This window comes from Pogonomyrmex barbatus, unplaced genomic scaffold (genome assembly GCF_055798465.1).
Source record: "Pogonomyrmex barbatus isolate J1 unplaced genomic scaffold, ASM5579846v1 scaffold14, whole genome shotgun sequence".
Taxonomy (NCBI): Eukaryota; Metazoa; Arthropoda; class Insecta; order Hymenoptera; family Formicidae; genus Pogonomyrmex; species Pogonomyrmex barbatus.
The window spans coordinates 6,196,897-6,219,732 of record NW_028297110.1 but is presented as its reverse complement, the minus strand read 5'-3'; the positions used below and the strand labels follow the sequence as shown (position 1 = coordinate 6,219,732).

The 22,836-nt window shown below is 30.5% G+C and overlaps 1 protein-coding gene, 2 long non-coding RNA genes and 1 pseudogene across 8 annotated transcripts; 3 read left to right on the top strand and 1 right to left on the bottom strand.

Moving 5' to 3' along the window:
* The first annotated feature begins 6,090 nt into the window (after window positions 1-6,090).
* On the top strand, window positions 6,091-7,261 carry LOC148937422 (uncharacterized). Its single transcript, XR_016138391.1, has 3 exons — window positions 6,091-6,238; window positions 6,621-6,810; window positions 6,886-7,261. It is a non-coding gene; the product is annotated as an uncharacterized LOC148937422 (long non-coding RNA).
* Window positions 7,262-11,699: 4,438 nt separating this feature from the next.
* LOC148937421 (uncharacterized) lies at window positions 11,700-14,594 on the bottom strand. 2 transcript variants are annotated; one of them, XR_016138389.1, is made up of 4 exons: window positions 14,293-14,594; window positions 12,838-13,029; window positions 12,193-12,261; window positions 11,700-12,117 (listed from the first exon to the last, which is right to left on the bottom strand). It is a non-coding gene; the product is annotated as an uncharacterized LOC148937421 (long non-coding RNA). The 2 variants fall into 2 exon arrangements; XR_016138388.1 differs by having other exon boundaries at window positions 12,838-14,579.
* A 93-nt stretch (window positions 14,595-14,687) lies between these two features.
* Window positions 14,688-17,345, top strand: LOC105423117 (pyridoxal phosphate phosphatase PHOSPHO2). Of its 5 annotated transcripts, none has more exons than XM_089072992.1 (3): window positions 14,688-14,885; window positions 15,905-15,952; window positions 16,118-17,345. In XM_089072992.1, exon 3 carries the CDS (start codon window positions 16,178-16,180, stop codon window positions 16,904-16,906), a length of 729 nt encoding a protein of 242 aa, XP_088929118.1. In that variant the 5' UTR covers window positions 14,688-14,885; window positions 15,905-15,952; window positions 16,118-16,177; the 3' UTR covers window positions 16,907-17,345. The 5 variants fall into 5 exon arrangements, with proteins under 5 accessions (XP_088929118.1, XP_011631068.2, XP_088929115.1 ...); XM_089072989.1 differs by lacking the exon at window positions 14,688-14,885 and adding an exon at window positions 15,329-15,472; XM_011632766.3 differs by lacking the exon at window positions 15,905-15,952 and having other exon boundaries at window positions 14,689-14,885.
* A 2,052-nt stretch (window positions 17,346-19,397) lies between these two features.
* On the top strand, window positions 19,398-20,893 carry LOC148937420 (uncharacterized; annotated as a pseudogene).
* Window positions 20,894-22,836: the final 1,943 nt, after the last annotated feature.

Here is a 22,836-nt window from a genome sequence, read left to right as displayed (position 1 = left end):
ATGTAACTACGTGGTTTAGAAATATTTTTAAAGATGATCCGATGTAGATATAACGCCAAAGAGTAAAGAACATTATTTACCGATGATACGATAATCCTGAAAGGACAACCTTTCTTATGAATTTTAAGAAGGTCTAGGTAGGCTCTCGACATAATCTCATTATTTTTTATTTTAATGGAAGTGTTTTCATTCCAAAGCATTCCATTTATTTTTTCAATATAAGAGTTTTTATCTAACGCTACTGTGGCATTCCCTTTATCGGCCCTCATAACATTTGGATTGTTATTTAAGAATGATTTAGTTGATTTATATAGATAAAAAAGTTCCTGATAGTGAGGACTAAGCTGCCAGGTGCCAGAAGCTAAATTATTGATCAAGGGAATGAAACAATTCCTGATATCCAATTGAAACCGAACATTTTTTAGTATTATTTTCAACGTTCTTGATTAGTTGAAACACTGCATCTGCCTTTTCACGGGGCGGGAGTGCGAAGTCATCCCCCAGTTGTAAGAAAAGTTGATTTTCCAGGAGATATTTACCAGGGATATTTACCGAAGATAAATATTTATAAACCATCCTTTCCTAATGGTAAGGGAAGACAATAATGAATCGAAATCAAATGATCCCAGATTGATCTTAATTCTGAAGTTATTTTTACAATAATCATCACTGCTTCGATAAATATCAAGCAAATAGTTTCAACTTGCAAAAAATATCGAATTTTTACACCACGCGTATTCCTCGATATTAAACAAATTGTAAATATTTTTGTATCGCTATTATTTGTCTTTGTTTGTGGTTGACGTATTATTTTTTTTGACTCTATAACTGTTTTTTTTCCGTCTTGTCATTTTCGATTCGTGGTCACCACACATACCTTCATTTCGACTTTATTATGTCGTTGTGTCGAACCTATACTTAATTGTTTTGCAATCTGACTCCTAAGGGTTTTGAGTAATTTGATATGTGCCTTTGTGGTAAGTAGTCGATTGAAGCCTTTGTTGAATATTAATTTTCGATTCTTGAAAAGTCTAACTAAATCACGCTCACATTTAGATAATGTCGTGATTGGCCTATGCCATCGGCCCAGCAACCGACGTGAGCATCTACTTTCATTTTAATCTACAATCGACTGTTACCATATGGACATGCAACACTAACCGCAACGGTGATTTTGTCGTTCTAAGATTTCCGATATCTAATTATTGTTTTTCTGTCGCTGAGGATGACTCAATATAGAGCCGAAACATTCGAACTACGATTACTTTTAATATTAGATTAAGGAATTTGTCTACGATGCAATAAGTACTGTTTTTTAATAAATTGCTACGCACCAATAACCACGTTTGACTCTTAGCGCCTTTTTTATTCACTATTATTTTCATATTATCTACATATTTTTAAAGAGAATAAAATGTACTTTTTTTGTAAGAGCAAATAATATTTTGTCTTAAAGTTGATTTAAAGTTACATTTTGAAAGATGTTTATAAAAAATGAAGTTATTTTATAAATTTGTACAGAACTTTAAAACTAAATTATAGAGTATATATTAAAAATTAACAGAGAAAGAGGGAGAAAGAGAGAGAATTTACTCATAATTAAATAGTATTATTTAAGATATATATATTATATAAAATATATAATTATATTAAAATAAATATAAATATGTACAGGTATACATACTACTGTGATCAAATATAAACGAGATTTTTAAATTTAAACTGCGCGGGTTCATCGATTCTGACAATATTTTTTTGATTAAGTTGGTAGTACTGTCTTTGACATCTGTGTGAAATTCCACGCTCGTTTTTGTGAATATCCAAAAGTATTTTTTTCGATTTTTACGTTGTGTGATTCTGTTGGGCAAAGAAATTGTATTTTATTTTGTTTGCGGAATTTCTGCTACTGAAACGTTCAGAATGTTGCAGAAGGCTTTTGGTGACCAGGCTCTATCAAGACCAAGAGTATTTAACTGGTATAAAATGTTGAAAGATGGTCGAGAAAGCGTAGAAAACATCAAAGACGACCAAAAACATCAACTGATGAACAACACGTGAAGCAAATCAAGGATTTGGTGCTCCAAAATCGTCGATTGACAATTAGAGAACTTGCCGATACTGTAAACATTTCATTTGGATCAGTCCAGATCATTTTGAAAGACCATTTGTGCTTGAAAAGAGTCAAATCTCGTTTGGTTCCGAAAACACTCAATTTTTTGGAAAAACAGCGTTGAAGTGTGTGAAACAATGATTTCTGACTACCAGGATAAGATGAAACGCATGATAACTGGAGATGAGACTTGGATCTATGCGTATGACCCGGAAACAACCGACCAATCGAGCGAATATAGTGCAAAAGGTGAGGCAAGACCAAAAAGATCGCGCCAAAGTCGCTCAAAAATCAAGGTTTTGTTAACAGTTTTCTTCGATTATCATGGTGTGATGCATTATGAATTCCTTCCGTCGGGCTAAACTGTCAACAAGGAATATTATTTGATTATTTGATTGTTATGCGTCGTTTGCGTGAAGCTATTCGCCTCAAGAGGCCAGATTTATGGGCAGACAATTCATGGTTTTTGCACCACGATAATGCGCCATCTTACACTGCACTGGTTCTTCGTGACCATTTCGCCAAAAACTCGACCCATATCGTTCCACAACCACCGTATTCGCCTGATTTAGCACCGTGTGACTTCTGACTATTCAGTAAACTCAAAAGACCGCTCCGGAGACACCGTTTTGAATCGATTGATGAGATACAAGCCGAAACGAAGAAGGTATTGAAGGCCATTCCGGAAGAAAAGTTTTCAAAGTGTTTCGAGGATTGGGAAAAGTGTTAGCATAATTGTATTGCATCGGGAGGGGATTATTTTGAAGGCGACGAATTTGATTTTGAAGAATAAATAAAGATTTTTCACTCTATAATAAAAATCTCGTTTATATTTGATCACAGTAGTATACCTGTATATATACCTATATGTATTTACTACTTTAATATGTACACTAATAACTCATTATAAAATTCTAAAATTAGCGCAAATTTTTATTTGTGGTCACATATGCATTTACTTTGAAAGACTGCGTTCCAATATTCACTGCAAGTACTGAAAATCTATAATATACGTGACTTGAACTATATATTTTCGGTACTGGCAGTGAATATTAGAACGCAGCCAAAGCGAACAGCTGGAACTCGGAAGCCAAATAATTCCGAATAAATCCGAATCGACCCGATGTGCATGTAGTTCCCCCTTATCGCTAATCTCACTGTCCCCTTGCCATAACTGCTTCGTCCATATATTTTTAGGTCCATGGCGTATTATATTTTTTTGTCCTAGTAGAATTAACTCGAACTTGGATTATCGTAAGCATCCTAAATAGAGGAGCGATCTAGTATATAGTATAAATGTCTATACATGGGAGATACACAAAACATATACTAAGAGAAATGAAAGCTCTGTATATAAAATGTATATAAAATGGGCAACAATAGAAACACTATAATCAGATACTGGAAAAAAAGTAACTTTTGATTGCTCCGCCATCTTTTGGCTATTCCCACTTATTTTCAAATACATTAACTACATTAATTTGTAAGAATTAGACGACCGTAAGCGGTCATGAAAGAGATTCGGAATATAAACAGTTAACAGAGAGGAGCCGTCCTGGTCATGCAGACTAAGTATCGGATTGGTAGACGAGGGATCCCGAGTTCAAATCCAGTCGGTCTCCGTTAATTTTTTCCGAATCTAATAGATATCTTTCAAATTTTAAATTGTAATATTATACTTTAAAAATATAAGCGTTCTAAAAATAATAAAATGAGTATATTTATAAAACTATTTATAAACTTTATTTTACATAATTATATTATCAATTTATTAATATATATCCTTTAATTTTAACGATTTTAAATTTATTTATTTTTTTGCTATTTATCTTTTTCAACACAAGAGCAAAAATTAATATAATACTATTATACTACTGTTACACTATAATATTTTTAACTTTTTTATACACAATTGTCAAGACGATCCTCTGTGAAATCAATACAATGAGCTATTCATAAAGTTAGCGCAACGAGAGAATCCATCGCGGAAAAATGTCAACAATAAACTTTGAGGAAATTTCGAGAGATGCAAGTATCGATGTCATGCCTTTTTTAGAAAGGTTTACATATTTATTATTATTATAAACAAATTTTATTACAATATAAAATAAAATTTAAGTGAAAAATGAATTCACTCATTTTTTATATTGATCACAATTAATTAATTTGTAACGGAGCATCTTTCAGATACTTCGTTACTAGCGCGCGTTATGCGGCTCGCAACATCCGGAGCCGCCCGAGCATCCCCGATCGCAACCGAACAATACGCGCGTTTCTGAGCTGTCACGCGTCGACGGCGTGACCGATCAGCTGTTTAGCTTTGATAGCTATTAAATGAAGCGTCGACATGTGGCACAAAAATGGGTATAAATATCCGGTGAATTTGGCGTAAAAGATCCAGACCTGTCCGCTTATCCGTTCGCTTCCCAAGCACCGATTCGACCTGAACTGCGAGAAAAGATTCTCGCAACGAATACCGAGCGTTCTCTGTATTCTCGTTCTTTCCTTCTCGAAAAATCGAAGTGTTCTCGGATTTTTCTCCCCACGAATACCGAGCGTTCTCAGTATTTTTATTTCCGTCTCATCCGGAAAGTTGGAGTGTTCTCAGACTTGTCCCTTATGAGATATCGGGCGCTCGCGATATTCTCGTTTTCGTCTCTCTCGGAAAGTCGGAGGGTTCTCGGACTTTCTTACGAAATATCGGGTGCTCGCGATATTTCGATATTCTTACTCGAAAGTCGGAGCGTTCTCGGGCTTTCCGGCGACATACGCAAAAACACGTGTCACCGCAAGCGTCAACTGTTGCCCAGCAATCCGCGCGAACGCTCGGCCTCATGCGGGCCCGGTTGCCTAGCAACGCATTGTATATACGATCGATACACGACCTGACAACTATCGTCCGCCGCATTCACGATTCAACCGCGTTACGAATATCTCAAAGCGACAAGCGAGATACGCACACGAACGACTGCGCTGCAAGAGACGAGACGTCGTCTATATTCTTAATAATCATTCCAACGAATTCAAACAATTAAAACCCGGCGACTGCGATTGTCTCCCGAATCCGGCATCCGACGAGCATCTCCGAGCGTACGTCCCCACGTCCGTACCGTAGATTTTCCGAACGCGCAGAGACGTACCGTTACAAATCTATGACTATATTTTGCAATTTTAATATCTCTATTATTTAATAATATATTATCACGCTTTCCACGTGTTTAATACATATGCACACTTATCAATGCACATGCAAACAGAGAGGAACCTGAGAGCGGCCATTCCGGCCTTTTTCGTGGGACCGTCGAAACCCCCCGTATACTAGCGTCACAGTCCATTTTAGCATGTTGAAAAGTAAGTAGCGAGTTCCATTTTCTGACACTGCCGATACAATCTCATTCCGGTGTGTCCGTGCTAGTTCCACAATTTGTGCTAGTTCCACAATCCGAAAGGAGCAAGAATATACTTATATAATTAAATTATATTATATAATTAATATATATATATATATATATATAATTAAATTTATTTATTTACGTTTGCGCAATTTTCTCGTTGTAAAATATTGATAAACATTAACATTGGTATATATATATATATATATATATATCAATATTAATGTTCATCCTTCTAAACAAGGAAAGATTCCAGCTTTCAGGTCATCAATTTTGCTGAATTTTTGTTACAATATAATGTAACAATATTAATGTAACAGCATATAGCAATATTATTCGGAAATTATGTATTTTTAAACTATTGATGAAAAATTGTGGTTTGAATTTTAGTACGTTCCATTAGTATCACTACAATAAAGCATATAGCTAGGACCGAGGAGAAATATGTGGCACGCACACAAAGGCGAGGCACGTATATGTGCGCTCGGCCATCTGGGGACGATAGAAAAGAATAGAAATATTATTGTCTCTTTCGCGCTTATGACATAGTATGAAAAGAAAATAGAAATATTTTCATACTCTTTCGTGCTTTACACGCTGTACGATAGTCGAGTGTCTCCGACGTTTCTTATCGCTCACTGTTGTTGACATTAGCACGAATTAAAAGAATAAGCAGAAGATATAAAGATATAAAGAAGATATAAAGAAAAACGAAAATTATTATATATAATCATACGTACTTTACATATAATATTTAGTATAATTAATAAGCTATTATATAATTTTATAATAATTAAGATCATAACAATTAAAAGTTATAATAAGTAATAAAAATATAATAATAATATTATTATTATTAATACATACTATTATTATAATATATATTTTATACGTACATATAAAAATATATATGTACATATAAATATGAAAATATTAATACATATACATATATATGTATGTGTGTGTGTATATATATATATGTGTATATATATATATATATATATATATATATATATATATATATACCAATGTTAATGTTCATTAATATTTTACAACAAAAAAATTGCGCAAACGTAAATAAATATTTAATTATATAAGTATATTCTTGTTCCTTTCAGATTGTGAAATTAGCACGAATTTGTGGAACTAGCACGGACACACCGGAATGAGATTTTGTCGGTGTCAGAAAATGGAACTCGCTACTTACTCCAACATGCTAAAATGCAATTGTAGTTAGTGTACGGGGAGTTTCGACGGTCCCATGAAAAAAGCCGGGATGGCCGCTCTCAGATTTCTCTCTGATGCAAAGTAAATAATATCGCCATCTCACTCTAACCAATATTGGTTAGAGTGAGATGGTATATATTTCTTTCTTTCTCATAGGATTTAGCCAAACATGATGGATCAGAATCGTAGCCAGTCTTTTATTACATAATGTCTCTAGGCCAAGAGTCGGCAAAACACTGAAATTGAGCACGGGCGCCCGCGAGCGCCTGCGAGCGCTCGCCTGTGCACATCTCAGGAGCGTATCTAATATTTTTAGTACCTTGGAATAAAGTTCCGCATTTCACACTTACAAAAAACGTTGCGTGTATATATAAACGATAGTGTAGTCTTAAACTACTAGTACTTGAATCTTTGTAACATCATAAAATTTTTTTATAACAGTTTAGCTAAATCGTTTAAAGATGAAATATGCAAAAATATATTGTAATATATATAGGACTTAAAATGCATAAATTCTTATAAATTCAACTTATATCTATTTAATTTTTTTATTAGTCAAATAAAGAAATATGCTCTAGCATGTTTTGATTGTCCTAATAATAATAATAAGCATTCATAATTTATAGGAAAATTTTAATTAAAATGCTTATCTCTATTTTTAAATATTGTAAGTTGTCAAAATTTATGCTAAATTAAAAATTATATAATTAATACATTTAAATATATTTAACAAAAATTTAAATATAACAAAGAAAATAAAACAATAATATGAACAATAACAATGTATTAAAATATAAACTTATAATACAACCATAAAATTATGAATACATATATCACGTTTAACTTAGCGCTTTAAAATTATATTTTTAAATCCAGAAGAATAGTCCTTTTTTTGCGAAGAAAACTTTCAACAATTTCAAAATAAACATGCTCTGCTAATATTAATCTGCTAAACGCTCAAAATAAAAGAAAAACAATAACTAAGCAAGAGTATAATCAAATTGTCTCTTGTCTAGAACAGTCAGACACATTTGCAATCTTATAATTTAACGTTTGTAATAGATAATCAAAGGAAAAGAACTTTAACTTCAAGTTCGGATAGTTCTTAATGAGAAGAAAAATGGTTCATAATGAAGCATGATAATCAAGCGCAATGTTTGATCTGTGGAACCATTATGAATTCAAAGAAATATAATGTCGGAAGACATTATAACATAGAGCCACTTGACAAGATAGAAGGATCGGAGCGAATTCAACTTTTGCACGATTTAAAATCAGCTGTTTCCAACAATAAAGTAATTTTCATAATATACATACTATTATAATATAAAATATGCGTTTTTTACTGTAGTCAGTTTTAATTTAATTCATTATATTTAATTATACCCGGTAAAAAATTTTTCATATAAGAACACAACGTATATGCATATAAACATGTATAAATATATATATATAAATATATATAAATATATATATATATATATGTTTTTACATAAAAAATTTTTTATCAGGTACATTACATTTAATAAAGATATTATTCTAATACAGGAAGAAGAATCGGAATTAAGTAAGTATACATTGTATGCCAGTTATAAAATTGTTCATCTTATTGCACGTGAATCACGTCCATTTAGCATTGGTCTATTTGTCAAACAATGTTTAGAAATTGCTGCAGAAACAATATATCCTAATGATATTAATAAATTTAAATCAATTAGTCTCTCTTCTCGAACTGTAGTACGTCGCATTGAAAAATTAGCTGAAGATCTCGAGCGACAATTGGTACTAAAAGCAATTTTATTGCTTTTTCATTAGCTCTCAACGAGAATACTGATATCGTTGATACTGCACAATTGGCAATTTTTATTTGTGGATAGCAACCTCTCTATTACTGAGGAACTTTTAAATATAATACCTCTGAAACGTACTACGACTGGAAAAGATATATTGTTTAGTGTTGAAGAAGCAATAGAAAACATAAATCTATCTTGGGATAAATAACTTCAGTTGCTACTGATGGTTCTGCAGCAATGATTAGACACAATATGGGCTTCGTAGGACGTTTAAAGTCTAAACTAGCACAATCAAAACAAGAAATACATTCGATCCATTGTATCATCCATCAAGAAGCATTATGTGCAAAATTTTTAAAGTATGACGAAGTAATGAAAATTGTAATCAAAGTTGTAAATTTTATTAGAATTATTGGATTGAATCATCGTCAATTTCGCGAATTTTTATCTTCTTTAGAGTCAGATTATACCGATATTTCCTATTTTTGCGAAACACGATGGCTTAGTCGAGGTAAAACTCTTCAGCATTTCTTTCATTTACGCGAAGAAATAATTATATTTTTAGAAATGAAAGATAAGTCTGTGCCTGAACTATCACAGGCTTCCTGGATTGCCAATCTCGCCTTTCTTGCAAATATCACTAATCATTTAAATACATTAAATTACTCTCTACACGGCAAAGATAAATTAATTATTCATATGTTTGATCAAATTAGATCTTTTAAGATGAAACTTAATTTATGGATCAATTTCAATCTTGACAGTTGTTGCATTTTTCAAATTTATTATCTGTTGCTATGCATATTCAAGATAAGCAATATGAAGAATATATAAATTCACTTCAATTATTACACAATGAATTCGATTGTCGGTTTAGGGAAATTCATGTTTTAGAAGAAGACTTACTTATTTTTATGACACCTTTTACTGTTGACATTAATATTGTTCCCGCAGATATACAGTTAAAATTAATAGATTTAAAATGTGACACTGCTCTTAAAAATCGTTTTGATACAATTACTGACATCGTACAATTTTATTCATATATATCTCAAGAACGTTTTCCTCGACTACATGCTCGTGCTACAAAAATAATAAGTTGTTCGGGTCTACATATTCATGTGAACAATTATTTTCTATTATGAAATTAAATAAATCGCGATTACGCGAATAGTTAACAGATTCACATTTAAATGCAATAATTCGTTTAAGTTGTGCCAAAACGATAACACCTGATATCGATCGTATATAATATTGGAAAACTAAATATGAATCAAATATTAATTAAAGATAATAGTTATAAGAGTTGCTTATTTAATATTATTGTAAGAATGGTTTATTTAAAATATAGATAGTTACTAATTTATGCTAATTCTGGGTTTGAATTTGTGCAACACAATATTTTTTTACTCCTTGAATAACACGTTCAACGAACAGACGTTCCTGCTATCCCCTCTCCTCCTATTGCGTCTAGCCGCCTAACGCTAACCCCAGCACGCTCGACTGTTGCCCGCGGACATTGAACGCCCGCGAGCAGTGCTCACTTGCCGATCCCTGTTCTAGGCAATAAAAGATGAGACTGCCATCTGGTGGTGAAGTGCGAACTAAAGTAAATTATAGGGTTTCGTCTCATATATACATATAATCTTTTCAATATCGAAATTTGAAATAGATATTGAAAGATATCTATTAGATTCGGAAAAAATTAACGGAGACCGACTGGATTTGAACTCGGGATCTCTCGTTTACCAATCTGACACTTAGTCTGCACGACCACGACGGCTCCTCTCTGTTAGCTGTTTATATTCCGAATCTCTTTCATGACCGCTTACGATCGTCTAATTCTTACAATATTAAATGATAATTAGACGATTAAATAGATACGTAAAATAAAAATAAACACTATATACAAAATAAACGTATTTATTACAAAATAAACTGCACAAATACAATATAACTGCACCAATATATACATGTGAATAGAGATACCATGCTTTGTATACTTTGACTATTTAAATATGGACTGCTAGCTCACTTCACTTGTGGCGCCAATATTAAAGCCCTTACACAATGAAAGGGAATAGCGATAGCGATAGAAATAACACAGACAATAAGCATAGCGATAAGAACAGAAGAATCCAACATACAGAAATGCAGATTGGAACATGAAATAAACAATAGCGATAAAATTTCTGACGAGTTGGAATTCTATGTTTATCGCCTTATAGTCTACCAATCACAGCGTTCAGATTTTTCTGTTTAGATTATAGACTGCGTCCTGATAGTGAATATTGAAGCGCAGCCATAATCTTTTTACGGAGTATATAAGGGATAGTTTCGAAACTTGTTGGATTAACAAAAAAATGATTCTTATTGCAATAACTTTCCGGACAATGGATTATTGTCCGATACACAAGCCACATTTGATGGCAATAATATTAGTACAGCTATTTGCATCGTACATATAATATATCAAATCATCTTCCATCTTACCTAAATATAATTTGCGCGAAAATATAATATGTAAAATAATATATATGAATACGTTTCAGAAATTTTTCTATAATATTCCAGTCAAATATATTATAATTATAAAACTTATCAAAATTTGTCGACAAAAACCTGCTGAAAAAGTTAGTCGAAAATAAGACGATTTTGATATAATATCGTAAATCATTTAGTAAACTTTGTCTTTTTGTCGTTTTTAGGTTACATTTACGTGAAGCAGACGAAAGAATAGACTCTTCATATGCGATTTGATTGATTGGCTTTTATTTTTTTTTATGACATTATGCAATGTGATCGCTTATTTCTATATTATTTTTATCGATGTTCCTATCGTTATGCCCTCGCATTGTGTAAAGCCCCTAATTTAAATAGTGGCACTACCATGTCCCACGAATTAAAATGCGTGACATCTTCAAAACGTGAGTGATTAGTCAGTGCATATCAGTTCATATCAGTTTATATCATTTTATTTGAGGATCATATCACGAAACTTGCATATTATTGAAAACTATAAATACGAGTTAATTAAATTGACTGCACAAAACTTATTTAAACGTAATAATATTAAAATGCCGTACTTCGGAGCGTGTGAAACAAGAAATAAACATAATTTTTTCATTCGACATACGTTGACAAAAATTGTTATATTTAAAGGATAATAAATAATAATTTTATATATTTTATATTTGTTTTTAATTAGTACATGATTTTATAATTATATAATTTTTATAAAATGTTAATAAAATATAATATATTTGTTCGTTTACGCAAATCCTTATTTGATTTTTGAATTATCCACCATTTGGGACACCGGGCAAAGCTTAAATCTCGAAATAACTCGATTCAATATTGGTGACAACAGGCATACGCTTTTAACATGGGAAAAGTGGGGAGCTAGCAGTCCATACTTATATAGTCATAATTTATCACAATATATGCATCATAATAATATAGAAATTATCTTAGATACTGTATGTTATATTATAAGTTAGCATATTACTTGTTTATGTAGTTGAGCCTCTTATATAGATTGGATGTTCCATGTTATTCTATATATATAAGTGGTGTATGTTCTGGAAAATACATTCTGGAAAAATAAAATATAAAAAATTATAACATAAGATTCATCGATTAAAATATACAAATTTATAAATTTGTTTACTTTTTGCTTGTGTTTGCAAATATATGTTCCGTGTCCAATAATTTAGTATTGTTGGATCAGCGAAATAATCTGAAATAAAATTTATATTAATACAGCCTTTTTTTAAAACTCTGTTTAAAAAATTAGTAATTTCTTTCGTCTCGACGATTAAAGAATAAAAAATGTAAATTTAATTGAGATTATGGTTGGATTCCGTAAAGCGCAGATGTGTGCATTTATCTATAGTCATGTCACGTACTATAACAAAATGTGCGCATATACGCTTTACGGAATCCAGCCTATATTGCCACAAAGGCTTATTGAAAATTTGAATACAAATTGATAGTAATATTATATAATATATAATAATATAATAAATAATATATAATAAATAATATATAATAAATAATATATAATAAATAATATTATATAATAAATATAATAATATAATAAATAATATAATAATATGATAATAAATAAATAATATAATAATATGATAAATTAGGTCAGTTTATTGTAACTCTTATTTATTAAATTAATTAATTATTGCGTTAATTATTGATTGATTAACTATTTAAATAACTATATATAACTATTTATAACTATAAATAACTATTTATAGTCTAGAACTATAAATAATTATTTAAATAACTATATATTACTTACATAAAATATTTATAAAGATTGCCGAAACGATCAGAACTTCTGTAATGGAGATCATGTTAGCGTTTTTTTGATTGGTTACGTCAACCCTCATTTTCGAATGTCCCATTTTTCCCGTGTTGCAGGAAACCATGATACACCCAGATAACAAAATGTTTCAAATTTGCTGTCATATAGCAAAAGTCGTTGCAACAACTAATTTAAACAAACTCGGGACAAGGTGAGATAGCATTATATCTGTCGCATTGAACTCAATGGAATGATAATTTTAATAATGACAAATCGATGACAGCATCAATCTATTATTCACAACTTAACGACAATTCAATTTGTCAATTTGTCAATTTGTTATCCGCAATTATCAACATATTGATAGTAAATTGGCGATAACTTGAAAGCAATTCATCATCATCGATATGCTATCCACACTCAATAACATGTTAACAATAATATGACGGCAACATATGTCAAATAACGAATGTTGCATATGCTGATAATATACAATTAAATGTTCTGTGCCAGTTTCTCTGGTAAAAATGATGGACAGAAACGGACAGAAACAAACAAGATTTCTATCGGTTTCTATTAGTTGTCTATACAGATAAAATCAATAGTTTATAGTTTAGTCGATAGAAATCATATCCATTTCTGTCCGATTTTGTCCATAATTTTTACCAGAGTTGTGCATTGTAAATATTTCAAAACAACATCGTTCAAGAGAACAATGTTCAAGAGAATATATAAACTTATTATTTTTGAAACAACCTGTATCCAGAAATATTGCATTTTTTAACAAAATGGCAATAAAATTATATCAGAAGCAACTTTTAAACAGATTTCAAGACAACAATTTGTTTCAAAAACGCTTCTAATATAACTATATTACCATTTAATCAAAATTGCATTAATTAATCAGGGAATGTTAATTTTTATTCATATTTCTATTTTATTTTCTTATTTTATTTTACTATATTATGTGTAATATGAAGTTGCAATGTACATACATCAGTTGCTTAGGATAATATATGTATATTTGTAAGTATAATTAGAAATTAATATTTACAACTTGTATATAAATCTCGAAAACTATATGTCTTTTTGCTGAAAAGTTGCCGTAAACGTGTGACATTTCATATTATCAACACTTTGTTAGCATTGAACTATAATTAAAAATCTTCATGTTTGAAGACATAATGACAACGAATGGAAATCATTATATATGTTTTGTTGCCGTCATGTTTTCATCATCAGAAGCTCAAAATGAAACGATTAATCATTTGGTGATATATTGCTGATAACATAATATACTATTGCTGACCGTTTACTGACTGATTGCATCCATAAACAGGTATTGTATTCGTTACGTGTCTTATTTCGATGTCAGTAAATATATGGCAAATATATAAATATAGCAACACACATGCAATGCATTAGTTCGCTCAATATGTTATATCATACTTAGCTATCTGGGAAACTTCTTCACTCCCGTGCGGAGATGATCGAAACCCCCTCCGTACACTAGCGCATTAACATCCATTTTTACACGTGGTATTACGTGTCACGTTCATTTTGCGATATGCCGATAAAATCGCCATGTCGAATAGATGTGATACCAATCCGTGCTACATCCACAATTCGTGACTGCATTGCATGCAATTTTATGACACATGAATAAATAAAATCGCATAAGATGCATATAATTATAGCATTATGCATCCATGAATTATGGATGTAGCACGAACTCGCACCATCCATTTTTGACATGGCGACTTTATCGGCATGTCGCAAAATAGACGTGATACGTAGTACCACGTGTAAAAATGAACGTTGGTGCGCTAGTGTACGGGGAGTTTCGACCGTCGACCCACGAAAAAGGCCGATGATCACTCTCAGGCTTCTTTCTGATTTTGATATTTTTTTGAAAGTTTTGATTTTATAAAAGAGAACTAAAAGTGGTTAGAATACGTGATATCGTTATCATTTAGCGTTGGATATTCAGTCAAAAGAATCGTAATCTTGAAATCATATCTAAAGATACAAGATATGTCCACGTAACTATTTCACATTATTTATTCTTTCATTTCATAATTAGTAAATGTTTAGTTTAGGTCCCTCATTTTCGATTTTGATAAAAATAGGCTCATTCGACGCATTTTTGCACAAAATGAAAGAATCTGGCAAAAAAAGTGTCACTCTGCCCCGCGAACCGAGATATTAATCGTTAAAGTTCGCATTATTTAGGGTTAGAAAATCTGTCATATCAACGAAATGTATTGACATGGCATGCGCTGTGATCACATGCGCATGCGTTTCAGTCGCTCCGCGCAATATTAGAACGATTTTTTAAATCTTTGTGAAATTGCATAATTATAAATTTTGTTTTAAAACAAAATTTATAATTATGCAATTTCACAAAAATTTTAAAAACTGCTCTAATATTGCACGAACCAATTGAAACGCATGTGGCGCATGCCCGTGTCGATACATTTCCTCAGTATGACAAGTTTCCTAACCCAGACTAACGCAAACTTTAACGATTAATATCTCGACTCGCGGAGCAGAGCAATACTTTTTTTGTCAGATTATTTCGTTTTGTGCAAAAACACGTCGAATAAACATATTTTTATTAAAATCGGAGGTGGAGGACCTAAACTAAATATTTACCAATTATATCGTAATGTGTGTGTGTGTGTGTGTGTGTGTGTGTGTGTGTGTGTATGCGTGCGTGCGTGCGTGTGTGTGTGTGTGATATAGGCTACGATTTATTAGCGCTACAAAAGCTTCGAAGCGTTTAATTAACCAATCAAAACAAAGGATTCTATGAATTGATCAATCAAAAAATGCTTCGAAGCATTTGTAGCACCAAATAGATACTGCAACCCATAGATTAAATCAATTATTTTATATATATATATATATATATATATTATATATATATACACACACATATACATACATCAAAATTATTTTTAGATTGTGATGTTATTTTTATGAAATTACTGTATAAAGCATCTTTTTGGATAACTTGCTAATTTTGTTCATATTTCTATCTTATTTTCTCATTTTGTAGCTATTATTACCATCCGAATACTCATGAGAAATGCTATCTTTTTACCAGGTATAATTTAATTTTGCATTCAAATATATGTACATTAATCTATCTGGTTTTTTAAATTAACAAATTAAACTTCATGAATTTGTATATGGCAAATTTTGTTCAATAAATTATTTAGTATTAGGAAATAATAATAGTTTAATTAAAATAATGCTCATGTCCTGATAGATATGTACAGCTGCAACTTGGCATAAATCTTGACAATTAAACAACTCAATTAACATAAGCATGGATCAAAGTGTACTTGTGGCATTTGATTTCGACCAAACTATCTGTGATAATAACACCGATGTAGTAGTACAACAACTATTACCAACAAGCTTGATATCTAAGGAAATACAAGATCTATATAAATCCAGTGGCTGGGTGATCTACATGAATAAAATCTTCGAACTTTTGCTTGACTTTGTAAATTATAAGCAGATTGAGGATGTTATCATCAATATACCTGCGGTTGCAGGGATAGAGGAACTTCTTACTTCTTTGAAAGCTAGTGGACATGAAATTATCATTATTAGTGACTCTAATAGCGTGTTTGTAGGCCACTGGCTGAAAAATAGAAAACTTGATCATGTCATATCGCATGTCTTCACGAATCCAGCTCACTTCGATATTGCAGGGAGGCTCTGGGTACATCCGTATCACATGCAACACGCATGCTCATTGAGTGCCATCAATCTTTGCAAAGGGCAGATCTTGATGGATTACATTCAGGAGAGACGCAAGCAGGGTAAGAATTTCAAGAGGATCATCTACATTGGTGATGGAAAAAATGATCTTTGTCCAATTCTGCGTCTCTCAGAGACCGATTTGGCATGCCCACGCAAAAATTATGCGCTCGAAGATCAACTGAATAAATTATCTGATTCTGCATTGATGAAGGCGAAAATTGTATTTTGGCACAATGGCATTGATCTGCGACATAGCTTGGAAGAAATTGTAAAATTTAGTCAATGATCCGTTCATATATTAGATTAGTCACGATTTAACCAAAATCAACCTAGTCATATAAAATTAATTGTATTACATTTCTTATTTGGTATATTCGAGCACGTCTTGTGCTTTCTGATTGAAAGGTATGTCCTTAAATAATGAATATTTTATTAAACAGTTATTAATTATTAAGTAATACTAACAACTATTATTGTTTAAACTATTCACTTTATGACATATTATAAGAACATCTAGTTAATCACATAATATATTAAGTTCAAAAATGATATTTTTGCTATTATGATAACACACACATTAATAATAATAAATCTATCATTTGCTTCATGACATTCAATCTAAAATGATAATATTGACTAATTGTATTACTCGACTTATATGACTTGTGAATATTATAAATATACATTTTTGATCTTGCAATAAATAAATCATAATAAACTATAAATTATTTATGATAGAATAGATTTGTAAAATATACTAAAAATCTTCTTTTTTCGGTAATCAATAAATATCTATGTAATTTGAATTGTTAAAAATACAAACAAATTTCAAATATGTAGAAATTTAATGATTATTGAAACAAAAGAGGTTTTTCGTAAATTTTACAAGTCTATTCTCTATCGGCTACAAATGTTCTTTTGAAATTTTCTAATATTTATCCAGAACTCGAGTCAATAACATTAGATAAATTAAGCAAATACCCAGATAGCAAAATCTTTCAAATTTGCTGTCATAATCGAAAGTCGTTACAACAACTAATTTAAACAAACTCGGGACAAGGGACAGCATTATGTCTGTCGCATTGAACTCAATGGAATGATAATTTTAATAATGACAAATCGATGGTAATTAGAGATCCTATAAAAAGAGACTCGCCACTCGTCACATGACGTTAGTAGACTCTGATTGGCTGGGGTATGGATTGTACATCTGGGGGTCAATCATGTAACTACGTGAAATTTTTCACTTTTCATTCTTCACTTTTTACTTTTCATTTTTCACACCTTGACAACGTATAAGTTAATTTATCATATCTATTTATCATATCTTTACAATTATGAAAGAAAGCAATATATGTAGTTAGAAATAAACTTTAATAATAAATACTACTAAATAATAATATCTACATTTAATAAATGTAGATACACATATTGCTTATATATTGCATATATTGCTATTGCTATATATATTGCTTTCTTTCATAATTCTGAAGATATGATAAATTAATTTATGTAACGTATAACTATGACACAATATTGTAACAGTAGTACATAACATGTACATAACATGTACATGTACTACTGTTACAGTATTGTATCATAGTTATGTATGTATTTGTCAAAATAGGTTATTGAAACATCTGTTTCATTTCATGGAGTACAGGGAGTCAATAATGTAACTTTTCCCCATGTAAAGTGAACTTACGATCATGTACGATTTTGTGAGATCATGTAACTCTCTCACGTGAGGGTAATTTAAATATTACAAATTTTTAACCCACATAACCTAAATTTATAAATACTTACAAATGAAACGAGATTTTTTTATTTGTAATATTTTCCATCTCTAGCTGTTCCATATTTTTTTTATTATATCGATTTTTATGATTATCTACAACGCAAAAACTCATTACTATTTTAATATATTTTTACTTGAAACGACTAATTTCTTCAAACTTTTATTTACCACTATTCAAATGGAGCACAAAACATAAATAAACCGAATGTTACCGAGTCTATCCGAAATGAACTGGGGGTCAATCATGTAACTTTACGTGAAATTTTTCACTTTTCATTCTTCACTTTTTACTTTTCATTTTTCACACCTTGACATTTCACGTGAAACTTTTCACGTACAGCAATTATGTATGTAGCTTGGATGCGTGGAAAGTGAAATCATGAAACATAGTTTCATAGGTTTTATAGCTAATGAAAATTATTTTATTGATACAGTATTATATACATCTTTTAATAATCAATTGTATATACTACTTGTTGATGTTTTTCCGCGATGCTGATTGGTTCTCTCGTTGCGCTAATTTTGTGAATTGCTGTCACTATATTGCTCTCACAGCGAGGTTTTGACAATTATGTATCCAGAAGTTAAAAATATTATAGTGTAACCGTAATATAATAGTATTATATTAATAATAATATTATATTAATTTTTGCTCTTGTGACGAAAAAGATAAACGGCGCGCGCGCAGTGCGCGTTTGTAATATTTAGTATATATATAAAATACATTTATAATATATATATATATATATATATATTACTATATATATTATATATATATATATATATATATATATATATATAGTAATTATATACAATATATGTTGTTTTAGATTTCCCAAAAATATATAGAGACGCAAAAAATGGCTTAAAGCTTTACAATTAGAAAATTATGAATCGACAAAATCAGCGGCAGTTTGTTCTGTTTATTTTAAAAATACAGATTATGAGTTAAATCATGCAAATCACAAATTAAAAAAGGATGCTGTTCCATATGTATATATATTTATATTATATTCATATATACATCATATATACATATATACATATATTACAAAAATATTTTACAATCGAATATAATAATTGTAACATATTGTGACAACTAACAAATTTCTTTTTTAATTACTTGAAGAGGAAATTCAACCTGCAGTTCAAATTAATTTAGATAGAACAAAATACTTCTATAGAAAAAAACATTAATAATGAAACTAGTTAGTACAAATAAATATATCTGTTCATAAAATAATATTATATAATAAATTTATATTATTACAGGCAAAAATAACATGAAAATACAGAAACAATCACAGAAGATAACATAGATACAGATTTATTATACAATAGTCGACTAGTGAATCATTCCACTAGTATCTCCTGACAGAATCATAAATTCACCAACTAAAGTTAAAATTCGAGAAATATACACACGTGAAATTAAAGCTGTGAAAAGAAAATTATCTATAAGTCATTATGAATACAAAAAAACACAGAAGAAATTGGTTACTCTAAAAAATATGTTAAAGAATCTACAAAAGCGGAATTTATTAACAGTAGAAGAAAGCGACATATTGCAACATTTAAACGAAGGTACAAGGGAATTAATAAAGCATGAAATAAGAAAGCGGAGAAATTTGCCTATATCTAGAGTGTATCAATCTAGTTTGCGATAATTTGCGTTATCATTGTATTATTACTCAAAAGCATATAATTATGTTCGGCATAAATTTTACATCCAAAAACATTATCAAAATGATATCGTTCGTTAGATGGAGAACCTGGTATTAACAATGAAGCTATAAAAGCGTAACGAAGCTATAGAACGTTAACAATGAGGCTATTAAATCACGCGTACAATCCATTTCATATAAATTGATAGATGCATTGATGTTTGATGAGATAGCAATACGGCAGCACATCAATTATCATAAAGACAAATTTGTAGGATATATAGATTATGGTACTTATGTTGCATGCGATACAACAAAAATGACAAAAGAAGCATTAGTTTTTTGTGTATAAATCAAGCCTGGAAATTACCTATTGCTTACTAGTAAATGGTATAACTACAAACCAAAAGCAAAATTTGATAACACAATGTTTAATGGTATTGCAACATACATGAAACTGGAATGTTAGTAATATCATTGATATGTGATGGTTTGTCAACTAATTTAAAAATGTTACAGTCTTGGTTGCAAATTTAATACGCAATCAAATAATCTTCAGACATGGTTTAAACATCCATCTGATGACAGCAAAATCAATGTATTTCTTGATCCATGTCACATGTTAAAATTGATATGGAATGTTCTTGGTACTATAAAGGAACTTTTAGATAGTACTGGGAATAAAATTCAATGGAAATATTTGGAAGATTTACATCAATTACAAGAAACAGAAGATCTGCATCTTGGTAATAAATTGAGGACTAAGCATATAGATCAGAATAAGATGAAAGTTAAATTAGCGACTCATTAGCGACTTCAACTAGCGACATTATTAAGTAAATCAGTTGCGAATGCATTAGAATGTTGCAGAAATACGTTACAATTATCACAATTTAAAGATTATTCGACAACTATTAAATTTATCTCTATTTTTAATGATTTATTTAATATTTTTAATTCTAAAAATATAAGACAATGTGGTTTTAAAAAACCAAAAAGTACTAATAATTATCTATAAAATTATCTGTAAATTGCTAAAAAACTCGAAGAATATGCAGAATATATTAAAACATTACTTGTTAAAGAACGAAAAAAAGTGCTTAATTCAAAACTTAAAACAGATTTTCTCGGGTTTCTAATAAATATTGAAAGTTTATTACATATTGTAAGAATTAGACGACCGTAAGCGGTCATGAAAGAGATTCGGAATATAAACAGCTAACAGAGAGGAGCCGTCGTGGTCGTGCAGACTAAGTGTCGGATTGGTAGACGAGGGATCCCGAGTTTAAATCCAGTCGGTCTCCGTTAATTTTTTCCGAATCTAATAGATATCTTTCAATCTCAGAAGTGGGATTCAGCCTATGTTACCTCAGAGAAGATTCAGCCTATGTTACCTGACAGGTCGATCGTTCAAAAGTGAACGGAAAAAGTCGGGGAGTAGTACTCCAAAGTCGTGTCGGTCGTTCAAGAAGTGATCGAAGTCGGGAGCAGAAGCTCCAAGTTTCGGATAAAAGTCCGATAGAGGAAGACTCGGTATATTCGGGACGAATGTAATACCAGAATGACCGAACTGTAAGAATTAGACGACCGTAAGCGGTCATGAAAGAGATTCGGAATATAAATAGCTAATAGAGAGGAGCCGTCGTGGTCGTGCAGATTAAGTGTCGGATTGGTAGACGAGTTCAAATCCAGTCGGTCTCTGTTAATTTTTTCCGAATCTAATAGATATCTTTCAATCTGTACAAATCAACTTGCGTTGATAATGATCTATTAAAATATACTCCAATGTATACGATTAGCCAGGATCGTTTAGAATTATTATTTAGTAATATACGTTCACATAGCGGATATAATAATGGGTAAGGTCCAATCAGACACATTGCCGATTAAATAAAAAAATTTTTGATAGGTGGCTTACTAGAAAATTCCTAGGCATCAGCTGATGTGAGTGATGTATCCGATTGAAAATCTGTGCATCTGGGACGTTCCCGAAACTGTATGCCTTTAAAAAACATTCCTATATTGCATATGCCATCAACACATAATCCGATTAATATTATAAATGATATAAATTAAAATCAAAATTGGCTTAATATTTTTCACACAACTGATGATTATATTTTATATACACAATATCCGTTTTTTGCTACAGAATATAAAAATAAAGTTACTTACATAACTGGATATATATTAAGAAAACTTACAAAAACTTTAGGTTGTTCTAAATGTGTTGAAACATTAATGGAATAAAGTACAGGTATTAATTGTAATTTAATAAATATTAAAAACAGAGGATTATTATTATATCCATCAAAAAAATCTAACATATGTAAGAATATAGAAAAAGCATTAACTACTTATATAAGTACATATACATAAAACGTTAGATCAATTTAATGTAGTAAATTTACAAATAATATTAAGATAAAAATAATAATTTTATAGGTAATAATATTTTTTCCGAATTAAAAAAACATATAAATGACCAAGATTTTTTTTCAAATCATTTAAATAATTTGTTACGTGCTATTATATAATTATATACAAAAACAAGATTGACGCATTATATACAAGAAGTGAAAATAAGTGATAAACATAAATTTAATTATAAATTAATATTATTTAAAGGAACAATAAAAGGAATAAACATATAAGTATTATATGTATTATATCATGTAACTTTACGTGAAATTTTTCACTTTTCATTTTTCACTTTTTATTTTTCATTTTTCACACCTTGACATTTCACGTGAA

Excerpts from the sequence above, each read along its gene's own strand:
- LOC105423117 (XM_089072992.1), top strand. The coding sequence starts at position 16,178 with ATGGATCAAAGTGTACTTGTGGCATTTGATTTCGACCAAACTATCTGT.